This window comes from Electrophorus electricus, chromosome 2 (assembly GCF_013358815.1).
Source record: "Electrophorus electricus isolate fEleEle1 chromosome 2, fEleEle1.pri, whole genome shotgun sequence".
NCBI lineage: Eukaryota > Metazoa > Chordata > Actinopteri > Gymnotiformes > Gymnotidae > Electrophorus > Electrophorus electricus.
Genome location: NC_049536.1, coordinates 8,943,661 through 8,965,353, shown reverse-complemented (window position 1 = coordinate 8,965,353; position 21,693 = coordinate 8,943,661). Strand labels below are relative to the sequence as shown.

The following is a 21,693-nucleotide window of genomic DNA, read 5'->3' as shown; positions in this document are numbered from 1 at the left end:
TGATGGCAAAAAAAAAGGTGAAAGATGTGGTTAAAACGCATGAAAAGGAATCACAATGGCAATTTCCATTCAGCCTTTTATTAATGCATTTCAAGTACTCCAAAAATTACATCATCTTTGCACAATACGTTTTGAAATGTTAAGTAAAAATGTTCAAAGTGAACAAAAATTTAGGTACTGTATAAAACACAGTTAACATTAACAGACAGTAGTATTTTTTTTTCTAAGTTTTGTGATCTTTCCGCCTATAAATCACCTACATGTTGACTCGATTCAGACATTTTTCAGTGCACTTTTTTTTCTATAAAGATTTCACCAAGACTACACAAAATTTAAAAAGGAAAAAAAAAAAAAAAGGGAAGGGGGAAAGAGAAGAAATATCAGATACAGGGAGATGATATGCTCCTCGAACCATCGCACACCACAAGGGAACCTAATGAAAAACTGGAATTAAAGACCTATGCACTTCATTGCACTGAAATATTTTATCATTGTCCTGCTGTAAAGAAAAAGATAGCCAACTATGAGCACAAGTCCTACTCTGATGAATGTGAAAAAAGAGAAAAATGTCAACTATGGTCACATTTGAATTCTCAAAAGTAAACGGGGAAAAGAACAGACATACAAGTATCAAAATCTCATATTCATCTTCAAATTTAAAATTACGCTTCAGGAACTGTACATACTTTACAATAGAGGAAGTTTACAGCTATGTCAGTAGAGCAGTGTTCATGATAGCATCTTTGCTGCTCCATGACCCTTTGAGACTGGGATCTCTCATCAGTGGTTCTCATACAATGGAGTCCAGTCATTTCATGTTGTTCTTAATGCATTTGAAATAAAAAAAAGACAACTGAGCCCATCTGCATGTCTGGATCTCTGCATACCTATGAAACCCTTAGCTATGGAAGCAAGTTAATTTGGAAATGACCATATTGGAATCCTTGTTTCCAACAGAATTGGAAACTTTAGTTTAGATGAGAATCTCTCAATCTGAAAGAGAGATGACAGCCCTGAGGTCAAACAGTGCCATCCCTGCTACCAGACTCTGGAATGCCTGAGACTCCTGTCCACCCGTCCATCCACTGTACGGCATGGCTTCAGAAACACGGTAAGCCTTCATGGACATGGCAGTGGTTGGATTGATGTAAACGTAGTGGTACAGTATCAGGCATTTTATGGGGCTAATGACTAAAAGGACAACTCATCTAGATAGCATAATGTAACCAAACCTCAACTCACCATTGAGATAGCATTATATAACCTAGTCATTCAATTTCATTGAATGATTAAGGCTACTGTAAACTCCAATTTGACGAGTCTACTCAAAGGGTCTAAACAAAATGATCAACTGACTCGCATAAAAGGCCCTCGTTTGATCTGTACAACCTGTAGTAAAGTACAGCACAAATGACCCATTTCCATGAAGCATTTACAAAAACTAAAAAACAATTTTTTAAACAAAAATCTATGCCATGTCTGCTTAGATTACATTTTAGCAGATTTGACCAGACTGAATAAATTAAATGCTCAAGGTAATAAAGTGGCTCTAAAACCCTTTTGACCTTTGTGGTTCACTTAGCAGGTGTTAGGTAATGGGTAAAACAGATTAGATAATAGCTCAAATCAACCACTGTGTCACCACAGAAAATTTTCACATCAGAGGAAACTGATAAGGTTGATATTTAGAGAAGCTGCGAACTCTGATGTACTAAGAACTGCAAGAGGTCCATGACAGACACAGGTTAATCCACAGGGATTTGAAGAGCTTTTTAAACAGCAGGCATAAGCAAAAAGTAAGAGCTTCTAAGTACACAAACTATTCCAAAGGAATGAAAATGGTACAGACCTTAAAATGTAAACTTTAAATCAAATCTCATTCATATATGTTAAGATGTACACATTTAACGTCGATGGACTAATGCGCATTCTCAGCATGCATGTCTGAATAGCTATACTGTCTGGATGTTTGCAATAAGTCGGTGAAGTGACAATGCTCTTGAAGTGTTAGTGGTTCAACAGAAAAAGTATGAAAATGTTGAAAATCTGAGGATAATTGGGTTTTGTGCTGGCTATGTGGACCTCTCAAACAAACAAAACAAAACGCCAACCAACCACCACCAGATCCACCGAGATGCCACCTTAATTTGTATAATTTCTACTCTCCCTGACTCAAGCATCCCTACATCTTTGCTCATGTGCAGTCCCTTCATTTGTGTCCAAGTCCTGAGAATGTTGATTAAAACTACAACTTATTTCTTTTCATAATAGAAGAAATACTTTTTCGTTCCCACATATAATACAATTTGTTCTCTATAGCATTGTAACTGTACAGCGATGCAGTAGGCCGCTGCTGCATGGAGGAGACATCAGGCTTGATCCTTTGCTTGACTGCAAAACAAAAGAATCTGAATTGTGTTGCAAATATCCCATATCCTGGCATTGATTAAACAGATACTTTTTATCATAAAACAATGCAAGACTATTTTAACTGTTTAAAACAAAGAAAAACCCTACTGAAATTACAGTTGATGCTGTATCTATGCCTGGTCCCTTAAACCTAGGCACACGTAGGGAATGAAAAACACTAATGTAAGACGATTTCAAGACTGAAAGTCTCTTTTTTGTTGTGGTCATTGTCTGTTCATTGCTATTTTTTCAAGGGTGACTGGCAAAGGTTTTTTTTTTTGTTTGTTTGTTTTTTTTTAATTTTGCATTCCCCTTCGGATATTTGTAGGAGAACAGCCCAAGATGTCCATGCAGTTTGAACTCGGTCCTGCTGAACGCAGCAGAGATGTCCTTCACTGCATTCTAGTGGCTCAGTAGAAAGATGGTAAACTGGAAGCATAATGGACCAGTCCAGATTTCCTCTACGGAGAGCTGGACATATTATTGTAAACGATTCCTGTTTAGTGTATGACTACTGACAAAAGCTGCTTTATAAGGACTTGCTCTTATGGTAGCATACTGTTGGAGTTTGTGGCTGTAATGTACAGCTGTTAAAAACTGGTTGGTGTAGTGTAATACAGGGAGTGTATTGATGGTTCCATGTGCTGGTCCAGTTGGATTCTTTGGAGTAAAGCCTTGTTCTACAGCCAGAAGGAACAAATCCAGATCAAACCAAACTGGAGTTCTAGAATGGCAAATGGTAAAGAATTTCAGAATTCTTTACAACTGGAAAACAATGTGTGTATTCCAGTGGGGCTGAAACTAGAATTCTGGCTGTGAAGTAGTGAAAACTTAAGTGACCGTTATCCCACTGTAGGCAGGCACTGGGAGGGTAGTGGTAGTGATGGTGTGGATTTGCCAAGGGCTCTCTGAGGATGTGGGGTGGGGTCTCAGCGCCTCATCTGGCCCATCTGATAGTTCTCTCGAGGCTGGCGGTGGTGGCGGGGGGGCTGGGCCTGCCGCTGCCGTTGGTTTTGATGTGCATGGCCGTGAGGGTGCTGGTTTTGATGGGCGTGGCCATGAGGGTGCTGGTTCTGGTTGTGATGGTGATGGTGCTGCTGCTGCTGCTGCTGCTGCTGCTGCTGAGCAGCATGTTGAGCTCGCCTCCTCTTCAGAGTGCCTGAGGAAGAACGAGGGCAATGTACACCTTATATTGACAGCTGTGCTGGACTAATACAAGGAGTAGAAATGGTGCTCCATGATCATTTTGCTATCTACATATCCTAATGAATAAAAGTAAATGGACAAAAGGAAGACTATTCCAAGTTCATTGATGCATATGGAGCCACCTTTCCCAGATTGACTGGGGGAATTTCCAACACTTTCAACATGGTCAGCTTTTAATTAAACACTGACTGCAAATGATCCTGGAAAACGTTGCATGAGAGACAGAACCTATACAGAGATATTGTAAAAAGGTAATTACTGGAGCTTAGGCTATATTACCTGGCAAAGGTTTTGGTGGGGGGAGTTTGGGGTTACTACTAGGTGTGTGCACACTGCAAATCTTGATGAATCCAGCCATGAGCATGATCAAAGCAATACCCATCAGCAACACTGCCCACCAATGAGCCTGTGGATATAAAGGAACAAATCCCAAGGCAACAGGGGAAAAAAAAGAAAAAAACTCAAAAGGCATATTAATGCTGCCATCACAAACACTGCCAGCATTCGTTATTCAAATTCAAAAGTTAACACTAATACCATTAGCAGAGAAAAGCAATAAAATAATAATAAAATAAATTAAAAAAAGGACACTACAACTGCATGGTGTACAACACCACCAATTCTGACCATTTTTAAGAAGTATAGACACAGCAGGAGAATGGCATTTGAGATCAAAGTAAGGACACTTGCCACTATCCACTCTGCAATGTTCTCATAAAGCTCTGGGTTGAAGATGGCTTTCTTCAGTCTGGCCAGGGGTCCATCAGCATCCACCAACCTGCACTTCATGAACACGTCACAGTAGCCCTTAAAGTCGTTGCAGGGAGAGCCTGCCTGCAGCGTGGTCACCTTCTTATTAAAGAAGCGGGCCAGGCGCTCCGAGCCTGTACTGCTGCATGTGCTTGGGTTCACTGCGGAGGGAAGAAAGGACATCCAGCAATTCCCATAATCCTGACTACTGCAACACGGTTTTACAAAAAAGGAGAAGAAATGCATCTAATAGAACAAGGATAAAACAGAGCAGGCAGACTGCAGATACAAGGACAGTGTAAAGGAAGGCAGTTGATCGCGAGCACTGACTCTTCTCCATGCAGCAGACATGGCAGAGTTCTGTCTCATCCTTCCCATCCACACTAGCACAGGTGCACACCTCCAGGCCATACTTCTCACAGATAGAGCCCGAACAGCCCTGAGAGAGAGGGAGAGAGGGAGGGAGGGGCCAAAGAAAGGGAGGGCACAAAAGGAGACCAAGACAAAGGAGGTATTCATTTAGAAGCTACTTTTATACTTTTTTTTATTAAGAGCCGATTTACTAGACCAAAATTAGTCTTAACCCCAGGCTAAAATATTACTTTCAGTGCTGAATCACCACCAACATTACAATTTAGTCTAAGACTATTCTTAACTCATGTCTCAGAAATGGTCCCTTATAGTTTAGTTTCCTCATTGTACGGAGTGCCAACTCCCAAAAACCACAGCATATCCTATCATTAAGTACCTTACCCCGTTAAGGCAGACTTGGGTTTCTCCATTGCAGGCAGTGAAGTTGGCTTTGGGCTCTGATGTGGGGCACTGGGCTGAAGCTCCATTGCACATGCCAGGGTGGGCGCACTCTGACTCCTCCCGACACTTCTCATTACTGCTCTTGTACGTACATACAGCTGTACAGCACGGACCCTGGCTGGGACTGATGATGGCCGGGTAGGTGGAGCATTGGAGGGCAGAGCACATATGAGTCATTTGGCACAGTCTACAGAACACTAACCATTTTATAAGCCTTCTTCTGTTTCTATATTCTCTATTTTTGACATCTAAAAAATGCATCCAAAGACATACAATGATAAAAATGATAAACACTATACAAGCAATATAAATCACTTTTGAGTGAGTATTGGCGCGAACACTGTAGCATGTGTAGAAATACGAGAATGCACCTGCACACTTTGTTAGGTTTGAGTTTGCACTTCTTGTTGTCTGGCTGGTTAGCATCATAGCAGCACTGGTCATTACACTGGTCATTGTAGCCACAGTCACACTCCTCTCCTGGCTCTACCAGGCCATTACCACAGATCGGCTGCCCAGACTCTGTTGTAATGCATGCATGCACATATATTCATGTGCAAGCATGCGCACACACACAGAGACAGAGAATAGATGCATTCATTTGCTCCACAAAGGCAGCTCTTTTTGAGCGATGTGTTTAAGCAACAAGATAAGCCTGGCTGTTAAGCTCTTGGGGGAGTTACTGAAGGTTTGTCAATGCATCATAAATTTGTGCTTTGCAACAGCATCAATCATCCTGCCGAAAAGCTGTGATCCTTCATTGCTCTTACTGCAGAAGACAGCTGAGAACACCATACAATCCCCATTCTATTGTAAATAGGAGCGCTCTTCTGAAAAAATCTTGATCTCATAATGTGTCATTCACTATGGTTATGCTGAGCCTGGTCCATGTTCAAAATGACATGCAATCTACTGCCTTTTTTCTTGGCATTATCAGATAAGGATGAAGCATAGGCTGGAATCAGCATTGCATTTCCCAAAGACAGGGACCCATGAGAGGGACCTACCCACAAAGCAGTTCCCCCTCTTTTTCTCCAGCACTAGGCTGATGTTGCGAATGCTGCACACAGAGAACTTGTTGTTGTTGAGCTTGTCTCCTGATGTGGCTCTAGCGTACATGATGTAGTTACCCTTCTCCTTCTTGTCCTGGCTCTTTGATTCGCCAGGAGTGCACTCAGAGCCCGAGTCATGCTAACAGGCAGGAAGGGACAAATATTATGGCAGTATGTGTTCATGACTGTTATTTTTATTACGTTTTTATTATTGTTATTTTAATGTGTGGAGAAAAAAGCTTGATTTTGCATAGTTAAGCACACACATTGACCTCCAAACAGCTATTCTTGTGTGTCCATTTTAACTTAAGTGCAACATTTCTATAAGAATTATTACATTAAAGAAGTGCAGGAGTATATTACACTGCCATCAGTACCAGAGTAAAATAATGAAAAATTAAAACATACTTTTGAACAATTTGGTTACATACTGTGCAAATGTTGATTCAGTTAGTTTAAACTTACTGGAGACCCAAAGTTGTGTCCCACTTCATGGGCGAAGGTGATGTGTGAGACTTTTGGAGGCACGTGGGAGGCGTAATTCTGCACAGTTATAATCCCAGTGTTCAAGGACTTCCTCTTCCCATCAGAATACAGCTTACTTTTTTCGCAGATACCACCAGAACTCCCTGAGAACACATAACTACCACCCTCAGAACACTTCAGAGTACACAAAACCACTGACTGAATCAGTTCCATATTCAGTGGAAGCTCAAACCACACAGTCAAAACCAGAAACACTGGCATTTAGGTTTCTGCCATAGTGTTTTAAGACCAGAATCAAATCAAAATGTCTTCTAGTTTTTAGCAATCACTGAAACCTTGGTTTAACCCCCCCCCCCCCAAAAAAAACAAAAACAAACAAACATTGGGAGAAGCTGGTGTGTACCTGAAGGTGCTCCCACCCAGGCCAGGCCCAGCACACCATCATCAAAGTCTCTGTCAGTGAAGACATAGGCTAGGCAGTAATCATCGTGGTTCTGCTCAGAGTTCAGTTCCAGAAATTTCTCCACCCCAATGTTAGCAAAACGAAATGGGTTGGACCGGTCCTTGTCATTATTCGTCTCATTGATCTAAGAAGAAGCAGACAGTTTATCCATAATGTAGAAAAAACACTTGTTTGAGGAACAATGACAAACTGCACCAAACTCACCCTAATCCTCTTCACCATGAAGCTAATGTTGCGGATGCCGAGAAAATCTGTACCCTGGTAGATCGCATCAATCGCCTTAACATGGCTGGAGAATCTAAGGAAAAAAAGTCAAAGTCAAACTAGGAGTCTAATTAACAAGCAACAACTAATACCCATGGCTTAAAAATGAAACCGACATGAGCACAATTATTACACTACAGAGACCTGAGCTGCATTAGTCCTATTACCTGAGCAATGACAGCCTCTCTGGTCTTGTAGTATTTGTAAAAAAGGTGGTCTGTCCTGAATAAAGAGTTGACATGTGTTCTTTTCCACCTGAGTCATTCTCTTTTTCCTATGCAACACATTGTCATCCAAGGACCCCTTCTCTGACACCACATCTGCGATCTGCAAAACGAACAAATTAAACTACACAAATAAAAAAAATGTTTGATAAACACTTTACATGAGCATGTTTGCCCTATTTCAATGTAAATTTACAGAAACACAGGACTATTTAACAGTTTCCGCAAAGACTTGAATTTGGATCGGAATCTGTACCTATATAGGGTTCTGAAAATCATTTTTCACCATTTTAAAAAGTTATAACAATTAGTAGAACTATTGATTGTGAGCACTGGTCTAATTACTTAACAGGCATAAAAAACATGTTTGTTTTTGTTTCTAACTCTCGTAATGTTTGATAAATTATAATTTTAGCATTAAAAAAAAAGTATAAAGCTTCACTGGATTTGGCAGAGCATTAGTCTGTAACTGCTGTTTTAAGAATATCAGATCACTTTTTGTTTTTAGTGACATGACAGTAGCATGGTCTTTTAATTCCCCAAACTTATGAGATAGTCCATCTTATTTAGCTTTGTGTCCACCTTGCAAACACCAAAAGCTGCATGATTTTTAAAGGTTAAAAAGCTGATATTGCACTGCAATGCCTTGTGCAGGCCAATCAGAGCAAAACTGAAAAGCTTCATAAGAGTGTAGTCAAACTTGCATAAAGTTTTAAATTGATTTGACTCACTGTTGCTGACTTCTGTGCAGCAAGTTTAAAAGTTATTTTTAAAAGGCGCTTGTTGTGAGGGTCTCTGCTAGATTCAGTTTTAAGATGAACAAATTGTGAAAGGTCTGTAAACACTTAAATGTATTTAAAATTAGTAAACATCCAGCAAACAAGAATAACTGGGAGTGTTTATACTTTCAAGTAGTGTGCTGTGAAAGCAATAAATTCTGTTGATGAATTCTTTGTTTTTAGGGACATATCAGTACCATGGTCTTTTAATTCCCAAACCTGAGACAATTATGTATGCACATTACTTTCTGATGCATTTGGACCCAAGAGACACTACCCTGTGTAGTCTATGTTAAAGGCTCCAAATTGAAAAGGAATTTGATGAAAAGCCTTGAAAGAATATGTACTTAACTGATCACAAATAAACAATGTATTGTGTGAAGTGCAAGTCACAAATTTTGAAACAAATAATACTTAGAAACAAAATACAGTTTTTCCCCCATGACTTGTTTGCAAATCTGCTTGACTTATCACTTATTGTTATCCACAATATAAAATGGTAAAAGCTGCATGACTTAATTGAAAAGCTGACGGCACTGCAGAGTAATATTTCACACACTTAGTTTTTCAGTTATATAGTGTTTGATGCCAAATTGGAGTTGTAATTTATTTAAGCACTACTTTTCAGGTCAGTTCCAGTGGATGTCCAGTAGATAGAGCCAAAGCACTACCATACTGATATTATGATGAGGAAATAAGATATTTTTGTGAATTTGAAGGCTAAATTTCTGGACAGGCAGTACCATTTTTCTTGAATTTTGTAATGGCAAAGTTATTCAGCTTGTAGATCTGAATCATAGAATCATCTGTAGTGTGCATATCATGAAGGCGTGAGTTTTAAAGATTTTAGAAGGGTCTGTGCGCTGTAGTGTCCCAAAACAATCAATTTGGACCAAACGGGGCAGACCTCAGAAGAAGCTTAGTCTATGAAAGGGCTTCAAAGTAGGAGATGATCACTTATATGGTTTATGAGTTATAGCAATGTAGGTCATATATAGCAAGGCCGCAATGATTGGTGAAAGTGACCACCCTGGAGTCAAAGTTTCAAATGTTTTTTGATCATTCTTTACCTAGAGAGCTTATTGTAGTACCACATTTTGACATGACTGGATCAAATTCCTAGGACTTGTTAGAAAAGTGCTATTTTTGCACAATTAGTGAACACACAAAAAAAACTATGCATTTTTGAAAAGGACATCTAGTTGCAAAGTTGCTAGGAGCACTGAAAGGAATCTAAGTTTATGTTCCTAAGTGAAAATATGTAGGAGTTATACTAGCAGCCAAATGATTTGAAAATCTGCAGACTCAGAGTCCTTACGTATCCACAGCATATCAGGTTTTATTGTGATTGGTCAATGGTAAGCCTGCCAAATGCCTTCTAAAAGCTGATTGGCCAGTAACAATCAATTTTTGACCCATCATCTAATCCTTAATTGACCTTTATAGGATAGCTAAAGGATGCATCACGCAGAGTTTCAGCTTGAGCTCATGTTGCTATGCGGAGATATAATTTTCTAGCATTTATAGCACCATACAATTCACATACTTGCGCCAAAATCAATAGGTCTGCCTAACATCATGGTCTTAACATTTTATGCTAATTAGCAAAAAAAAAAAAATCTAAGTGGATGACGCTTAATGGCCATATATTATTGGTCTGTTGGATTGATCCAAGGAATGCAATGAAAGTATAATTTTGTCTACACCTTACGGTGTGAGAAAAATCACAACAACATAAAAGTGTGCTATAGCACTACCTTCAGGCTAGTAAAGGTCCCTTTACTTGCCCGGGTCATTTCATGCCTTCGGCACCTTCCTGCCAAGTTTGGTGTTTCTGGGCCTTACGGCCTATGCTTCACATTGTGTTTTAGCGGAGAAAAAAAAATGTAATAAAGACAAAAAAATTTCAGCAATTACAATAGGGTTCCAAACACTACGTGCATGAAACCTAACAAAAAATAAATCACAGATAAATAAATAACCAAACAAATAGTAGGTAGTTGTTTTGGGGTGCAACTATCTACTATGTAGCTGCAGTGGTTCTGAACTCAATGTGCTGTATGACAAAAAGTAATAAACTACATTAAGACTGCATTGAACTATATGGACCTGCATCAGATGTCTTGGATTGTAGAACTGTAATTATTTTTGACTGAGCCAAAGATTATTTTGAATGAATAATATTAGGGCTTTTACAAAAATACATCATTAAGGGCAGTGGTAGCCCAGCGGTTAAGGTACTCGACTAGTAATCAGAAGGCTGGCAGGTCAAGTCCCGTCACCATTAATACATCACCAGCCTCAATCACAATGGCACTGAGAGTACAAAAAGGGACAACAATCAGCATAACAAAAATCAGCAAAGGATGAGAGGATATATTTAAATCAACAAACATGACTCGGAGAAACAAAAATTACCGTAGTCACATTTTTGGACTACAGGTACAATTAAAAAGGCTTTACGTCTCTGAACCACAGTTCATGACTGGAACGTATAAGGGAGAACCCATGGAGTTTGAAGAAGGAGAGTACGTCACAGAACCCATGGAGGTGGGAGAGGATGGAGACTGCCACCGAAGTGGATACCAGCCCAAAGAGGTGGATGCCAGCTTCTGGAAGTGACCATGGAGTGGCGCTTCATCTACAAACATTGACAAGCTCTCATCCTTACCACAGCAGAATAACAAGTGTGATGCATGGCCTCTTATGAGGACAATGAGCTGCAAATTGTGCATAAGCCACCAAAACTAATACAAACTTCGTGAAGGTGGCGAGATCGAAGCAGAGGTATTATGTGCTGAACCATTATATGCTTCACGATGAACCAGAGGCTCCACACTCCACCTTTAGTGAGGAATAGAGGCATCACTCCACCTTTGTGACAGAACATAGGCAGGCTAACTGGCTAAAGCACTGCTAATCTCAGTTGTCGGTCATTGAAGAGTTTCAGCCAGATTAAGCGTTACACAGCAGGCACTTCCTCAGCCAGGTCGGTGCATTACCACACCAGTTACTAAGGGGAGTCCACTGACCTGCTTGTCATGCACCAGAGTTAGATCGAGGTGATGAAGCATCTAATCCCTTCACACTGGGTGATATCACTCCAAATTGGTATTACTTATGTACAGTAATGAATAAATTTCATTTTAAAAGTCATTGCTCCTTTTTGATACATTTTGAGATATTCTAGACAACTTTTTGTGGAAATGTTTACACTGAATTTTTGATCAGACATAACACTTAAAGATATAGTCTTGTCACAGATTCTTGGTTATAAGAAAAAAGAAAGTGGATAACATTGAACATGTGAATGGATGGCCAAGGCCAACAGGTGAGGCCAGTGGATGAGAACCATGAAGCCAAAATAAAGAAAAGTATAATTGCTGTTTGGTAGAAAATCAAGTCTTTCTTGTCTCAACAATCTCATATAGTAGGCAGTTGCTTTAGGTTGCAGCTGACAAAGCAGTGTTAGTAGAAATGGGAGGAGAATATAAAAATTGCCAGCACATTTTATGCTTCAGTTATATTATTTGTACATGTCTGCAAAAACAGAATTCACAAATCCATTTACAAATGAAAAGAGACCAACATAAGCTGGAAGCAGCTACACAGGCCATAAGCACTGACGCAGAGTGCTAGCCTCTACGTTTCTTAACAGTCAATCAACTGACAAAGTATAAGAATAGTGTAATAATATTATTATTATTATTAATATGCAGACTATAGTTGAAAAGGGAAGCATATGAGGCCCAACCACTGTGGTTGCTAATTATATTTCATAGCCAAAAAAATGTCCCATTGCACAATTTTGCACTATAAATCTATACATTTAGATTTTTTTGTTTGTGGCCTAGTTTTATGATTGTGTCAAAAAAAGTTGCTAATGTAATGTAAAGAACAAACAGCTCCTAAATTATGCAGAAATAGTAGGTCAAATGAACAAAGCCATCCTTGAAAAAAGTAAACTAGGTTATTAAAATGTTAAATGTTTCTTTCCCCCCCCCCCTTACACTAAGAGAAAAAAAAAAAATGTAGGTAATGGGAATTTTAAGGGGAGGGGGAGAACTAGAAATTAATTTAAGGGCGTTTTCTGATATTTGAACAGTATTGAAGAATATAGCTGCAAACGTCGATACCAGGTTCAAGCACGATTTGGCATGTCTGTTACAAAAGCTGTTTGAAGTCATTTCCTCTACAAAATTGACAGTTATGCATAAAGCAAGCATCATTATCAAAGACATTACTTTATTTACTGTTGCCTAGAGTGCACAGTGGTTCGGATTCTAATAAGACATTACGTTTGGTTTGCTCAAACTTAAGCTGGGGAGATACCAGAGGAACTAAGGCTTGCCACTGAGTTTTGTTGATAGGTGTTTTAATGTTGGTGGTCAATTAATTGTAAAATTCAAGTTTATACATATATTTTCACAGTCCTAAATATGAATAAAGACATTTCCCTTTTGTACTATAAACCTACACTATTTGGTTGATTGGCCAATGTTAATCTGATTAAATGTGCGATGACAATTAATTGGCTGATAGAAGCGTTTTTTTTTTTTTTAGCCATGACATAAATCACTGATAGACGTTGACTGCCTGATTCTGCATATCACGTTTTGGCTTTACGTGACCAGTCGTTGATTGAACCCCCTACTGAACAACATTGCATGGATATGTGACCTCAGAATCACCTGCCCTATCAGCATATCAAGTTTCATGCAGATTTATGAAAGCATTTAGCTGTTGAAGTAAATAAAGCTCTGCCTCCTAGCTGTTGATTCACATCACAGCCAGACATTCATGCAAAAAATAAATAAATTAAATAAAAATAAATATTTAGCTTCACATTCTTCTAAATTGACTGACACCAGTTCAGTGAAAATTGGCTGAAAAACCTAGGACTAGTTTGAAAAGTTAGGTTTCACATATACAAATCAGCAAAAAATCTAAGTGGGCAGAGCTTAATGGCCCTTGAGGCTTTTTGTTTGGTCCCTTTATTGGCTGAGTCATTTTACACCTGCTGCATCGTCCTGCCAAGTTTGGTGTTTCTAGGCCTTACAGTATTTGCTACATGTTGCGTTGTAGCTGAGAAAGTATAAGAAAAATTCCAGCAATTACAATAGGGTTCCAGTGTGCTTGAACCCTAATAACTAGCAAATACAGTATTAGTTCTGGGTTTCTACATGGCAGAAAAAGGAAGGCTCTCAGACGTTTTGGTTCCCTTTGCTCTATACTGAAATATGTGAATGTTTCAAACATGAATGAAAAATTGAACTGAACAGACTGTTCTAATCCACAGAACACAGTGAAAATGGGATGTCTCAGAAAAGCATTAGAGCTATTGACTTGTATTGTGTGAAGCACTGAGAGATATGACTGTATGACTGACCTTGGCTGACTCCTCAACAGCAGAAGCCTGATATTTCTTCATTTTCTCGAACACTGCATGGTCTGCACAGCCCCCCTCAGGCCCATACTTATGAGGGTAGTCTAAGTGACAAGTCAAGAGATGAGTATATACTACATATTGCACATCAATTAAGATTCACCTAATTTTTAAGCATAAAACCAAAGATGAACACACTCACGGATATCATCTTCGTGGTAGATGACGGAGTGGAATGGCACATTTTTGCCCTCCAAGTATCTCTCAGCAGGCTCCACATAAAAAGTCCCCCGGTGCGTCTTAATAAAGCCCTCAAACTTACCATCAACAACAGAGCCATGACTCATACTTCCCTGCTCACCTATAGGATGGAGGTGATCAATAGACCTGAGAGGAAATCTAACCATTCTGGGAACTATTAGCAGTCATTCCAAAGTCTCTCCTCATTTACTCCACCACAGATATTACAAAACTGAAACTGGTCGTTTAAAGATATCTTCTCACCATAGAGCTCCCCAGTGTAGATATGAGAGGTGTCATAGTCAGTTTCTTCTCCAGACACATCAAGCTTAAAGTCTTCAGCAAAGAGTTGTGTGTCCCTCTTCATCCGCAGGTTAAAATGTCTGCATTTAAATTCCCAAGAGACACATTAAAGAAAATGTAAGCATCAACTCTTCATTTAAAATTTATATTTAAAAAAAATCCAAGAACACCACATCAGATATACAAAGCTTTGTTTGATAAGCATATTACAAAACCACAAAATGTAATCAGATGAGCTCTCTGTTACAGCAATTTGGTCAATCAGATAAGTGAGCTTTGAAAGAGTAAATGAGAAATATGTGTTTAGGGAGCAGGGAATGCATCTGCAAGTGTGTGTGTGTGTGTGTGTGTGTGTGAGAGAGATAACCGTCACACTGAAGCTGAAATGAATTAGCTAACTGTCCCTGTAGTACTGCCACCAAAACACAGATCAGAGTTCACTACAGCAACCTGGCTTCTGTTATCTCGAATCAAAAACTGCTGCTGGAGATCAACCAGTGCAGTCTTGTTTTTAAGAGACAGCTGGTGGGTGCGTTTGCTTGTCTGTGTGCATGCTACACTCTCCCTTTCTTCTGCTCAGTTGTCCTCAGAGAACTGCAGCACACAACTGATTCTGGTTCCAAAAGGAGGGCTGGAGCATACCACAACCTACCAGGTAGTTTTCCCATGATGTTTGGCAAAGTGCTTTAGAAATTGTTTAAGCACCATGTTCTTTTTACTTGTTGAAAAATTTGAAAAAACAGTAGCATGAGACTGTGTTGGGAATGTAACTACAAATAGAAGGCATGAGGCAAGGATTCATAATAAGACACTAAAGGAACGTCTGAATCAGCAATAGAGTGCTTAGTAAAAACAAACTACTGCATCCTGAAAAGACATTAAAATGCTTGGAGAACAATTCAAGATTCTGCAATTCTTCATGGTCTTGAAGTACAAAACCAGTGTATTGAGAAAATCTTTTTTTCTCTCATTTATGCCAGAATGCCACTGTAGAATTTCACATTTATCAAAGGAGATCTGTAGTGGGAGAGAATGCCATTTACTTTTTTTTCCCCCCCTTTTCTTGTCTATTTGCATACCATTTTTTGCCAAGAAATCTGGACTGGGAAGAAAATGTAAGCCTACTACAGTACTCAAAGTGCTAGTTTCCCCATGTCCATGGTTAGCACTAAAACCAGACAAAAAAGGATTTTTCATTCGTAAATCACCACTAACATTTAGTCCAAGACTCAGCATAATGTATATTCAGTTAGATTTTTTTAATGTGGAATACAGAAAGGATTCTGACCTTCCATGAGCATGGAAGTCAAGGTGAAGGAACTGGTCTTCGTGGGAGACTGCTCGCTTGACTTTCTGATGCTTGTTGTGCACCAGATCTGTGTCATAGGACAGACCTTCATAGTGGCGGATATATTTATTCAAATGGTTGCCATAGTAACCTGTGTAAAAGACCATAACAGAAGGATAGTGTAAGCATTCAACACATAAATGAACTCTAAATACCACGGTACAGAGTTAACAAGGAACATCGGCAAGGGAACCTTCCTGCTAAGAGTTTGGTGGCCAAGTATTGTCATTAGAATATTTGAGGCTCCCTTCAGGGTAGACATTCTTTATACGTGTGCATTCCAGTGCTATAGTTAACTGTCATCTAGCGCTACATAAGATGTTTGTTAGCCATTACAACACTGGCCTTTGCAATATTAGTATTAGAGAAGTTGCAATATGCAAATTAGCTACTTTTAGCAAATCACATGATGTTTTATTGTGCACTATGAGCATCTCAAATGTTCCAGATGAGTGTTCTGTGGGTGTTTTGATGAATCACAGCATTCACATAAGCCAATAAATGTAAATATTTTGGTCAAAATGATGCAGACAGATCTTTAATATTTAAAGTCTAAAATCATATAGTGTACCATGGATAATATCAGCCAATATTTTCCCCATGTTAATCATCATCTTTTATTCCACCTATACTGCACCAATTAATTGAGATGAAAGGCAGATGCATTTTTCTTTTACAGTTTTGTTTGTAGATATTTTTTTAGTTAGCTTTTGACTTGGTACAGAACCAAACTTGGAGCCAGATGTGGCTGCTAATTCACTGAGTTTAAGTGAAATTACTGTGGCTGCTTCAGCATGCTTTACAGATCAGATGTCTCCAGCAAACTGGAAACTAAACATTTCAAAATTACTACTAGTTAGATAAGGTAACCAACATTCAGTAAACCATAAAATGCAATCAGACAGAACAAACTGAACTGAGCTACTCCTCATCTTCACTGCTTGATTATACTATCTATACGAAGTTCTCATTTATATGGCGAGTTACCAGGTTTATCATTCACATTTAGTCACTAACTGCGACCAGAGCCAGCACAGCTATCCATGTGTTCATATGTCCAAATCCTTCTTGAACTGCTTATCCAACATTGGACTGGACCTTGGTTTAATGATGCCAATCTTAGGTTAACTAAAACCTCAGTCTAACCATGACAATTTTACACAAATTTATGTTATTAAACTAACATACTGATTAATATTGGACCTTTGGTGTGTATGTAAACACTCATTCAAATATACCATTTAAATATTTACCATATTCTTCCCAGATTTAGGGTAGAAATGCACCTGGACAATCGCTTTTGTAGCTGTTGTGCAGGTGCACATCCGCATCCAGAGTGAATGCACAAGACAGCTGGTGTTAACTGTTAAGTTTTGATTCTGGACACGGTGTCTGAAATTGGCTAGGGACATTATTACTGGGAACAATCAAGCATTAGTCCATTTTTTCTCACTGCTGTTCCCATCAAACATTTTTGCAACAAAAATGTGCAATTCACAGTATGTGCTTATACTTACTACGCAAATTGTTATGCCATCTCCACATGAAAAATGTGCTCATATTAGAGCCAAAAAGTGAAACTAATCCTATCAGTTAAGAAGCTTTTAACTGCAACCTAAGAGAGGGCTACACATCACGGGTATCCGAACATTTAAATACTAAGAATATGCAAACAATTATTAATTACTTCACTACAGTGTTACACAATATATTGTTAACCATAATCACAATATTGGCCTGCGCAACTTAGCTTTGTACACAGGAAGAAATTATTCATTGTTTTAATTATAATACCGTGTGCTAAATTAAGTCCCTGGCAAGTCATATCATCGCCAGCTAGCCGTGTTCAATTTCACTTGAAATTACATTTTAAACTAAACAACATTGTAAGTTACATACTGGAAGAGGTACATACTCGATGTAAAACGACAATGAAATGACAGAGCAGATTTGTTAGCAGAACACATTGTTCAGCTTTCAGTTGATATCCGAGATAGAAACAATAAAGTAGCTAGCATTAGCTAGGTTAGCTAACCTATTGCAAATATAGCTAGCACTGCAATGGTAAGTTAGCTCGCTATCTAGCGTTAACTAGTTAACGCAGACTAAACGGTCGCCGTACAACTAAGGACAATGCGAAATGGTCGTGAGCACAAGATTAACATTTAATTATATTTTCACCCAAAGAGTGACGTTTTTCAATCGACTTGCGAGATAGCTAGTGAGCTAACGTTAGCTCAGCAATACAGACTGCCTAACAAATCAAATCGTTTTGACTGCAAATGTTAGAGCTACGTGTATTTGTATGCTATGTGCTACTACAGAATAAAAACATTCGTATCGTTATGCATAAAGCAAATACTAGTTAGAGCTCTGATGAGATGTTTACAGCTATCTTGTCACTCAATTGTCCTTCCTTGGATGACTGTTCTGTACCCATTTTTGGATAATGTAAGAAAACTGTTTTATTAGCTAATGCGGCTAAGTAAGGCAGCTAGCTAGCTAGCTCACCTAGCTAAGCTTGTCAGTGAGCCAGAGACTCACTCACTTGCTATCTAACCGGCGGCTATCTCGTACCAAATTAAATCCGAACACAGTATGGTCTTTCGCGTTTCCTTATATTCCCTACACATCTTCACGTTTGCTGTGGCTAACGATCTTAAATCAGTTCGCCATTAACAACTCTACTTGCTAGCCTTGTTAGCTAGCTATGGCTCGCGCCAGCTGTGTCCATTCAATCCGTTCAATCTCGCGCAAAAACATTTGTTCTCGAACAAGACATTGTTAGCACTTACCTGGTGTGCATTTCGAGACGCACAGAAAGAAAAACAGTTTTATCACGACCATAACGGTTAAGTTCATTGCTAGTGCATTGATAAAGAAAACGCTTTATTGTCCTAGTTAAGGCGCAGACGCCCTGTGTTTACAGCTTTCTTTCATAGACGTGCTCTGGTTTAACGTCGTGACGACAGACGCAGAATGCCACTAGACAACATATCGTGCCAATTATTTCGTTCAAAGTAATAATTTAGAATATTGTGTTATATTTTAAAGAAACGATGCTTAATTTCGAATCTAACGATCCTAACAGGACTTCTTAACCATTTTAGCGATCCGCAATAGTACCTTATATGGCAATTACCAGCTGTCTTGTCTGTTCTATTCAGGAGTCTGGAAAATAACTTCTGACAATATGTTAAGATTTATTGTGCAATATTATGTAAGATTTTGCATGATAAAAATGTTTGCATTACTATGACAAATTAATGGTCCAGTAAAAACAAAACACAAACGTAATAGTACCTGAAATAGTACCAGACACTATGTAATCATGCCATGTTTTCACTAGGATGACTGTGCAAATGATTTACATTGCCTTCACTGTACTTGCAACTTTGGCAATCAGCAAAGTACGAATTCAGTGTATGAAACACTACGGTGGCGAGTCTCAACAAATCTTTTTGCACGAGATTGAACGTTTTCTTTTTCTCTTTTTTTTTTGACTTCGTAGGCGTCTATGTAACTTGATACAGGACTGGGGTCACCTGGGAGGCACCAGCAGTTACATTAGATAGTCGTTCCTGCTGAGAATTGTAAACTGGCATATATGATAGGACAACAAAGGGGATTCTTTGCCATTAAGTTTGTTCCAAAGCCATTTCGTGTTTCCTTATATTCCCTACACATTTTCACATATGCTGTAGCTAACGAGCTTGAATCAGTTCGCCATTAACAAGTCTACTTGTCAGCTAGTGATCTATCTAGCTATGACTAGCTAGCTATGACGCGCCAGCTGTGTCCATTCAATACGTTCAATCTCGTGCAAAAAGATTGTTGAGACTTGCCACTATAGTGTGTTCATTTTAAAATCGAGTTGTTTTCTTGTCCTAGGGAGCATTCACTGTGAACAGTAGTATCGATAAAACCTCTGTTGAAATCACAGAACCATGATCAAAATGGGACTAGGATAGACTAAACACTTGGTGTAAAATGGTTTAGACTGACATTTGTGAGTCAAATCCGATTAACTGAGTGCATTGATGAAAGCAGAATGATTAAATCAATTGGTATGCATTGAATGTTAACAAGGTCTGAGTTCTGACATCACCTGTCTCAAGAATGTACTATTTAAAGGAATGATTGTTGTGGATGTGTTGAAGAGATTCTGCTCATTTACACTGACCTGCCAACAGATGATCAAGAGATGGTAGTAATTGCTCAAATATATAAAGTTATCTTTTCCTTCTGTATATCCTCATTGATTAGTTGTGCTAGGTGGTGTATAATCTTTCCAAATAAATGTCATAATTTATGTAAAAGTTGTATTCTCTTCATATTCTCATTACTTTGTTTTCAGGAGGCTGAACTCAAAAATGTTCTGCTCAAGACTGGAGATCAGCTGAAAGTCCAAGGGAAAATTCATGTTGATGCTAAAAGGTAAGCTACGACTAAATAGTGTTAATAAATCTAGACCCCTAAGTTAATTTTGAGCTCTGGATTTTATAACAACTGACTGTTAATCTAAATAGTGCGCATAACTGATTGGCCACTTTTTTAAATCCATGGTGTACAAGATTAACTTTAGGGGCATGATGGACCTTAGAATATTTATGTTCGATGACCTAAATTAACTACTAGATATTACAAAATCTGGACCAGATTGTAGACTCAAGGTTCTGAGTTGAATACACATGGCCTATGTATTGAGCTTTGAACTATTTTAGTTTTCATAAAGCTAAGTAAAGGAAAATGACACGTTCTGGCAATACAGTTCATTGTTTTGGTCATGCAAATGATCCAATTATTTAAAAATTATCAGCACTGAAGAAATTGTAATTATTACAATCTACATCAAGGTAATTACAAATTACCAGTACCATGAAACCTGTTTTGTTGTGTGTGTGTGGTGGTTTTATTTATTTTCCCCAGGATGAAACATAATATTAATTTTAATATTCCCTTTAATATAACATACTAATATATCCTGATATTCAGCAAATGAAGTAATTTTCCAACCTAACTAGTTGCCTTTAATTATTGATGTAATACATTTTTTGGGGAGGTGTACTTTTTCTTAAACTATATAGTTTATGACTAGTCGACAGTCAACTAATTTTCATCTAATCATATAACTCAACATTTTCTCCCATCTGAAGATTCCAAATTGATCTTGGATCCAGTTCCAGTGAACTGGCCCTTCACTTCAACCCTCGTTTTCATGACGGTGATATCAATGCTCCGCTACTGGTTTGTAACTCGCTGTGTGATGGTATCTGGGACCAGGAGCAACGAGACAGCCTCAGTGCTTTCCAGCCAGGCTCCAAGTTTAAGGTAAGATGGAAACCACATCTAAACAAAATGTTTGTTCCCTTTCACAAGTTTGCATTTTGGTATATGCATAAATGAAGGCAATTGTTGAGGGCATGCTTTTATTAAATTTTGATAATTATCTGTAATGAATCAGTCAAATTGCATTGCATGAATCCGGAATATTGTACTGGAAATTGGTTCTGAAATGGAATCGGGCTTAAAACGTGCTATTCCCTTCACAGGTTCTTGTGAAGCATACAGGAAAACAGTTTGAGGTGAAGCTCCCTGATGGACAGATGGTGGAGTTTCCCAACCGACAGGAGGTGGAGGTCATCAGTTATATTCGTGTGAAGGGTGACATCAGTCTCACCTCTTTCAAGATATACTAAGAATAATATTTTAAGGCTTTGCAATAGCCAAACCAAAAATCTGGTAATAGTTGTCACAAATTGAAAACTCTCTCAAGCTAGGCAGCCCCTCTGCTGGGCAAAGTATGTAATAACTGTTGTGTTCCTGGATGGTTATGGAAAGTGTTGGCAACAAACTATTCCATTTGAATATAGAATAAATGTTACCTGAAAGTATTACCTAAAAGTGTAGTGTAATTTACCTACAAGTATGTTAAATGTTTTAGTGTTCCTATAATTGTCATTGAAAGAT

General features: G+C 38.6%; 2 protein-coding genes across 5 annotated transcripts; one reads left to right on the top strand and one right to left on the bottom strand.

Moving 5' to 3' along the window:
- Positions 1-62: 62 nt before the first annotated feature.
- On the bottom strand, positions 63-18,656 carry LOC113571849 (disintegrin and metalloproteinase domain-containing protein 10-like). The gene is given in 17 exon segments (XM_035523617.1): positions 63-3,568; positions 3,895-4,021; positions 4,306-4,526; positions 4,696-4,804; positions 5,119-5,302; positions 5,550-5,700; positions 6,186-6,369; positions 6,696-6,859; positions 7,120-7,303; positions 7,384-7,477; positions 7,588-7,664; positions 7,666-7,770; positions 13,836-13,936; positions 14,035-14,193; positions 14,337-14,455; positions 15,664-15,814; positions 18,519-18,656. Coding segments are annotated over 17 exon segments (2,427 nt in total). The 5' UTR covers positions 18,586-18,656; the 3' UTR covers positions 63-3,338.
- LOC113571850 (galectin-1-like) lies at positions 17,710-21,659 on the top strand. 4 transcript variants are annotated; one of them, XM_027001028.1, is made up of 4 exons: positions 17,710-17,787; positions 20,081-20,160; positions 20,880-21,054; positions 21,276-21,659. In XM_027001028.1, exons 1-4 carry the CDS (start codon positions 17,785-17,787, stop codon positions 21,420-21,422), a joined length of 405 nt encoding a protein of 134 aa, XP_026856829.1. In that variant the 5' UTR covers positions 17,710-17,784; the 3' UTR covers positions 21,423-21,659. The 4 variants fall into 4 exon arrangements, with proteins under 4 accessions (XP_026856829.1, XP_026856830.1, XP_026856828.1 ...); XM_027001029.1 differs by lacking the exon at positions 17,710-17,787 and adding an exon at positions 17,838-17,866; XM_027001027.1 differs by lacking the exon at positions 17,710-17,787 and adding an exon at positions 18,122-18,174.
- The last annotated feature ends 34 nt before the right edge of the window (positions 21,660-21,693 follow it).